The sequence below is a fragment of the Squalius cephalus genome (genome assembly GCF_949319135.1).
Source record: "Squalius cephalus genome assembly, chromosome: 1".
Taxonomy (NCBI): Eukaryota; Metazoa; Chordata; class Actinopteri; order Cypriniformes; family Leuciscidae; genus Squalius; species Squalius cephalus.
Genome location: NC_137122.1, coordinates 31,810,341 through 31,817,589, shown reverse-complemented (window position 1 = coordinate 31,817,589; position 7,249 = coordinate 31,810,341). Strand labels below are relative to the sequence as shown.

At 36.8% G+C, this 7,249-nt stretch overlaps 1 protein-coding gene across 4 annotated transcripts; it reads right to left on the bottom strand.

Moving 5' to 3' along the window:
* Window positions 1-1,103: 1,103 nt before the first annotated feature.
* ubfd1 (ubiquitin family domain containing 1) lies at window positions 1,104-6,956 on the bottom strand. Of its 4 annotated transcripts, none has more exons than XM_079887688.1 (7): window positions 6,864-6,956; window positions 5,643-5,924; window positions 4,665-4,873; window positions 4,472-4,537; window positions 3,202-3,307; window positions 3,045-3,127; window positions 1,104-1,599 (listed from the first exon to the last, which is right to left on the bottom strand). In XM_079887688.1, exons 1-7 carry the CDS (start codon window positions 6,877-6,879, stop codon window positions 1,489-1,491), a joined length of 873 nt encoding a protein of 290 aa, XP_079743814.1. In that variant the 5' UTR covers window positions 6,880-6,956; the 3' UTR covers window positions 1,104-1,488. The 4 variants fall into 4 exon arrangements, with proteins under 4 accessions (XP_079743814.1, XP_079743815.1, XP_079743817.1 ...); XM_079887689.1 differs by having other exon boundaries at window positions 6,847-6,899; XM_079887691.1 differs by lacking the exon at window positions 6,864-6,956 and adding an exon at window positions 6,755-6,781.
* Window positions 6,957-7,249: the final 293 nt, after the last annotated feature.

Below are 7,249 nucleotides of genomic sequence, written 5' to 3'. Positions count from 1 at the left end.
ACAACAAAGTGAGCTGTGAAGGAGAAATAACGTATTGAAGTAAAACTAATATGCCTAATTATATTTCTAGATGTCTGTTATCAACTGAAATTAGAAGGCTTGTCTATAATATGGGGTTATAGAAATATGACTCGAAAAAAGGAAGAACATGACAATTTTGCATTTCAAATAACTATAGGAACATGAAAGAGATTAAAGTACTTATTAAAGCAGAATTCCATTCCAAAGTCTTCTTTTACTTCATATATATGCTAACCAGCAGTGTAATGGTTTAATATATATATATAAAAAAATTGAATACAGTGAAACTATTTTTCACATTTTGTAAGAGTACTCATATTCCCATTCATCACTATTAGTTGAGACTGGCACACTTTACCCCTCAGTTACCCATTCACATACCAAAATGCTCAACTACAGGCAGCTGTATTCTTTCCAAATATGAAAAATAATTGGTTACTTTAAATTATGTAGCTTCCTAGCTTGAACTAAATGCGTATATGCTAAAATGTGTGATTTAGGAGGAATGTTAACTGTGAGCTGACACAATGAGTTTAGATTTGTTTAAATAAAATGTCAGTATTCAGAGTTCACTGAAATTATTCCTTCCTTTGGGCTTTATTGAAATAAAAATGTTTGTATTTGGTTAGCACCGTTTGAAAAAACAACAACAACATGCATGATCAAAATAGTCACTCATTAGCAACTTGGTTATATGATTGTGTATTAAGGGCATATCAACACTGTTCTCCCTAATGTTACATCTGATTTGAAATATTAAAAAGATATTGCCTTCTTCAAAGGATTATTGTGTCGAAAGCACAGAGGCAGAGCATATGTACTCTTGGCTTTAGGGTTGTAATTCTGCAACAAGGTTCCTGCTTTCAATATAAAATGAGATGAGCTCTCCATGTGTTAATACAAGTCTTGAGGAAAATTAAGGAATTTGTGAACCACATGAAATGGAACAATATTCTTTTAACCTGGATGAATTACATATTTGAGCATTACACCACTGCTGTTTTACATGTAAACTATAATCTGTGCAATGATAAAAGCTGATTGTAAAATCAACAACTTTGTGAAATGTCGACTTTGGCAAGTTTGCTCGAGTTGAACGGTAAACCGTGGAATACACTAGATAAAATCTTTCTACTGCATTGATCATTTTCCTTAAATAATTTTTATTTCTTTCAGAATAACTACGAGAAATGTATATGCAAGTTCTGTACAATTTTCTGTTTATGCTTGAGATTGCTCTAAAAAAAAAAAAAAAAAAAAAACGAGTGATGAAACAGTTTGAAAAACGGGATGCTGACACTTAGTGCACTTAAAACCCCCAAAATATTTTGTCCAACAGCAATCCTTCGGTTTGCTCTGGATATACTTCAGAAAAATCAGTTCTTCAGATTATTGTGTTGGCTCCAGTTAATCTTGTTTTCAATCTTTTGCTCTGAATCCCAATTCTTCAGTGTCTATAGAGGCACGTTAAAAATACTGCCATTTTCCGAGAACTGTGTCTTTGATTGCATCAACAAACTGTGCAGGCACCCAGTAGACCCAATATTGTGAGGCTTCTGTTGGACCCAGCTGAAATGCCTATGGTGAAAAACAAACAAAGAAATGTTTTTTATATATATATATATATATATATATATATATATATATATATATATATATATAGTGCCTTGCGAAAGTATTCACGCCCCCTTTTTTTCACTACACCCCTTTATCAATCTACACTACACTATAATGACAAGCAAAAAAAACAAAAACATTTTGTGATAACTTTGTACATTTATTAAAAATGAAAACCTGAAATAAGTACATTGCATAAGTATTTGTACCCTTAACTTCGTTGAAGCACCTTTACTGTCTTTTTGGGTATGATGCGACAAGCTTTGCACAGTCTGCATTTGGTGATTTTCTGCCATTCTTCCCCTCAGACTCTCTCAAGCTCTGTCAGGTTGGACAGCCGTTTTCAGGTTTCTCCAGAGATGTTCGAATGGGTTCAAGCCCAGGCTCTGGCTGGGCCACTCAAGGGCATTCACAGAGTTGTCCATAAGCCACTCTTGCATTGTCTTAGCTGTGTGCTTAAGGTCATTGTCCTTTTGGAAGGTGAACCTTCTGCCCTGTTTGAGGTTCTGAATGCTCAGGACTAGGTTTTCATTAAGGCTCTCTCTATATTTTGCTGCGTAGAGCGTTCCTTCTACCCTGATGAGTCTCCCAGTCCCTGCCGCTGAAAAACACCACCACCACAGCATGCTGCTGCGTTTGTCACACTTTATTGTAGGGATGGTATTGTGAAAGTGATGAGCAGTGCCTGGTTTCCTCCATACATGATGCTTGGAACTGAGGTTCATCAGACCAAAGAATCTTGTCTCTCAAGTCTGAGAGTCCTTTAGGTGCTTTTTTGCAAATTCCAAGTGGGTTTTCATGCGTCTTCACTAAGGAGAGGCGTGAGTCTGGCCACTCTGCCATAAAGTGGAGTGATAAGTGGAGTGATGTTTGTCCTTCTGAAAATTTCTCCCATCTCCACATATGATCATGATCATGCTTGACCAGAGTGACCATCAGCTTCTTGGTCACCACTCTTTACATATACCTTCTATTGAGAGGTGTGTGGCTTTCCAAATCATACCCATTCATCTACAAGCGGAAGTGGAATACTCCTGAGCTAAATTTCAAGTGTCCCAGAAAAGGGTAAGAATATTTATGCAATGTAATTATTTTTCTTTTTGTTTTTATTACATTTGTAAAGTTGTCACAAATCAGTTTTTTGCTTTGTCCTTATGGTGTATGGAGTGTAGAGTAGACTGATGTGAAAAAAAAGTAACTTAAAGTAGTTTAACAATGCAGCAACATTAAATGTGAAAAAATAAGATAAATGAAGGGGTGTGAATACTTTCGCAAGGCACTGTATATGTAAAATTCATTCAATTATCACTAGTATTATAAAGTTACAAAATTCTGGTGTAAAAAAAAACAAAAACATATAGTGATATAATGCATAGTTTGTTGGAAATGTTGTGATAAACTCATACCATCATGTGATAGTCCTCGTGACCCTCTATTGGCTCAGTCACAACATTTTTGATGGAACCCATCGGGATTTTTTCTGTTCTTTCTGCAGGCCAGAAATCATAATGATCAGCATAAAGCAAGCATCACAAATACATTTTAATCAAAAGATAAAATCACCTTTTGTTCCGATCCACAACTGATCCTGTTCCAGTTTGAAAGTGAGTCGTACTTTTCCGCCAGATTTGTTGTACATTCCCGATAAAGGCACTGTTGGCAGACGCTCCTGTTTGACAAATAAGAGAACACACTGATGTCATTAGCACGCACAAGAAACTTATTCTGTGTCCTTAAAAATAGCTTTACAGTTGCGGACATGATCACTAAACTGACATACTTTACATTGGAACACATACAGGGGTTGAACAATGAATTTTATTCATGAGCTTTGGTATCCAGGGTAATGTCGGCATACCACCACGCAGGATGAACCACGTCCAACAGGATGCAAATGTGCAACCCGACTCTCCTGTTTGCACCAAAACTGTTCATCGGGAAGCTCCACAGAGTCAATGTTCACGGTCGGGCTGCAATAGCCAAACCTTTGGTCACTCGCACCAATGCCAAATGCCAGTTTAATTAGTGCCAACAGTGCAAATCTTGGGCTGTGGACAATGTGAAACATGTACTGTTCCCTGAGTCCACCTTCACTGTCTCTCCCACATCCATGGGCGTTACGGTGTAGAGTAGCCCCAAAGAGGCTTAACAGCCGGACTGTTGCACGGGGGTGGACCATGGGTCTAAAACCACTACCAAACCATTCTGGAGAACCATGTGCACCAAATGGTTCAAACATTGTACCCTGAAGGGGGTGCCGTGTATCAGCATGTTAATTCACACAGCAAGAATTGCGACAGAATGGTTTGATGAACATGAAAGTGAAGTTGAACATCTCCCATGGCCTGCACAGTCACCAGATCTAAATATTTTTGAGCCACTTTTGAGTATTTTGGAGGAGCAAGTCAGAAAACGTTTTCATCCGCCAGCGTCAAATAGTGACCTGGCCACTGTTCTGGAAGAGGAATGGCTCAAAATCTTTCTGGCCACTGTGCAGGACTTGTATCTGTCATTCCCCAGATGAACTGATGACGTACTGGAGGTCAGAAGGAGGTCCTACTACACCATACTAATAACTTATTGTGGTCTGAAAATCTGGTGTTTCAGTTTTATTGTCCAATCCCATACAAACGGCATATGAAATATCACATATAGTGGGGTCCAAAAGTCTGAGACCACAAGTGGAGATTAAGTTTGTGAGCACATACAGCAGATTAAAATGTATTGCATTACAATGTTCTTAAGGTTTAGACATGTCATTAATTTAGTATGGCATGTGCGCAGTAATCTTGTACAGTCTAATTATATGTTATGTTTCACAGGTTGTGCTTACCTTAGTTCCTTTTATTGATGGCATGACATCGTCTGGTTTTCCTTTGTCCAAAACTTTTCTATGTTGCTGAGAAAAAAGTATCCACAAGTACATTTATAAACTATAAGTACATCAGTATAATGATAAGCGTTCCAAGTAATATACCATTGTAATTTAACTTCTAAATTTCACATTATGCAAACAAGTTTCCCACCTTTTGCCTGCACAATGGCTCCTTTTTGTTTTCCTCAGCTTTAACCTCTTGCTGAATAACTTCTTTTGGTGTATTTACAGCTAGTACATCATTTATTGTAGATCCAACCACCATAATCTTTGCACCATTTGTAACTTTGATTTCTCTAAGCGTCTTGTCCTCTGGTAGCAGTCCTTTGTACATCACTTTCTGCATAGCAGGTGGAAGACCTAATGATGATACAAAAAAAGAAAAGAAAAGTAAATCGTATAAGGTATTTAATTTCAAAATCGGATCCTAGTATACTATGTTGGTTCGATAATATAACATAATAAAGTCATTTTCTTACCATGAAGCATTTTATTGACATGTTATCTATTTTCCACATTTAAAATCAAAATAGAGTTTTAGATCATTCTGTGCATGTATGCTGGAAACTTGTAGGCTGCTCTTCCATATTGGAAGAATTTCATGGAGACGGGAGTCACATTTCATAAATGTTCTTTTAAACGGATTTCAAGCAGTTGATCATAATCTTTACATCAAATTATCAATTTAAATTAAATTTGAAATGATAAATATAGTAAACTCTGTCCAAATGTTTCATTAGCAGTTGCGCATATTTAAGTTATTATAAATGATTTATGCTTGCACATCATGTTTTTTTTTTTTTAATTCACGTGCCCTCATAATCTTTCATCAAAGTTTTCACTGCCTCATGCAGCGACATCTCTTCTCTGATGATGTGTTTACTGGCATGAGGGCGGGAGCAACCTGTCACTCACATGAGATCAACCAACAGCAAACCACAACCATCCAATCAATTCCCCATGGGCACAATCAAGTCCCGCCCTTCATTTTTCCCCATTCGAGAAGCCGTTTCACTCAGATATACCTCACAATAAGTAGGAAAAGACTGTGGCAACTTCTGTTTCATGCCGACTTTAAAATACATATGCTGTAAAACCCACAACTTTCATGATAAGAGAGTTACATTACCAGTGAGAGTGTGAATCTTCTCTTTCAGCTTAGCACCGGTGCCGTCTAAAGGAATTTTAAGATCATATTTGTTTTTGTTCCAAATGATTTTCACTTCCACCATCTCTTTCCCCTCATCACTTTCCTCTCCATTGCTCACAGCAGCGGTCTGAGTTGATGTGCTTTCACCATCGGTAAGAGATGCTTGTTCAGTCCCTGCTGCATCTCCATGTCCCGCAGCTTCACACAACACTTCTGGTACCTTCTGCGTGACCTCAGCCTCCATTCCTTCTACCTCACTTCCTGTGGGAACAATTACAGATGAGAGGTTTTCAATCAAAAGTTGTTTTTTATTCACATTGATCAGGAAATTACTGTTTAACAGTAGATTACTGATATGACCATGACAAGTTAATGACAATGACAATTCAAACAGTATACAAATAAAACAAACAAATCCTCTTGGGACATACATAAAGCAGCTAATATTTATAACACTAATGTGTGAAACCTAGGTAACGTTAACTATCCAAATCTCACAATTATTAGCTAGATTAATTTATGCTAGATTCCTACCCTCTGCCACAGACGCCAGTTTAGATGTATTACTTATAAATTATCTGTAGTATAGATAGTTTTTAAAGCTAACTGACTATCCAGACTCCAGTCCAAAGTCGCAGAAACATCTAGTAAATTCCCCCCTCGTTATTTGAACCCAACTGTTGAACTAAGACCAATAACCGTTACATGACGGAGCTAATCGAGGCTGTGTGTTGTAATCGTACACAACTGACTCATCGGTAACTTAGCCAGCCCGCTGTGCTAATATTCGCAAGCTCATATCAAGACTGTGTCTCATAAGTCAGTGAGCTGCCTATATAGACAGCATCCTTAGTGCCCAATTGAAATGGGCTCGATTGAAACCTTTGTTTAAACGTTGCAAACGCTCCCGTGATTCCCATGATCGAACGTTCTAGAAACGTTTCAAGCGCGATCAATTCTCTCCCCCAGAATGCCATCTAGGTAGATAGTTGACTAGATTTTGTGACACAGCCGAAGTTTTCGAGAAGGCTGTTTGGGCTAATCACAGAATATCTAGCTAGTATTTAACCCTGACAAGTTAAAGCAACAACCATTCAGTGTAATACAAGTTTCAAATGACTGTAACTGATGTTATACGCTTATAAGCAACACCGCAAAGACAGGGGAAATGGCATTTAAGTACATTTTCATGCTACCTACCATCCTGCGCCGCCATGATGATTGTGTACAATATGAGGAAAGGCTTCTGGGAAAGAGCGTGCTGTCAGTGAATGAGCTCTGCAGCTTCCCGTAGTGACTTTGCGATTTTAAAATCTGTGGCCGGTTGCATAAACTGCTTAGACTAGTCTTAAAAGCGACTGTATACAAATTATATATATATATATATATATATATATATATATATATATATATATATATATATATATATATATATATATATATCATATTTACATATATAATCATATATATATACTGTATATATATATATATATATATATATATATATATATATATATATATATATATATATATATATATTTACATATATATATATATATATATATATATATATATATATATATATA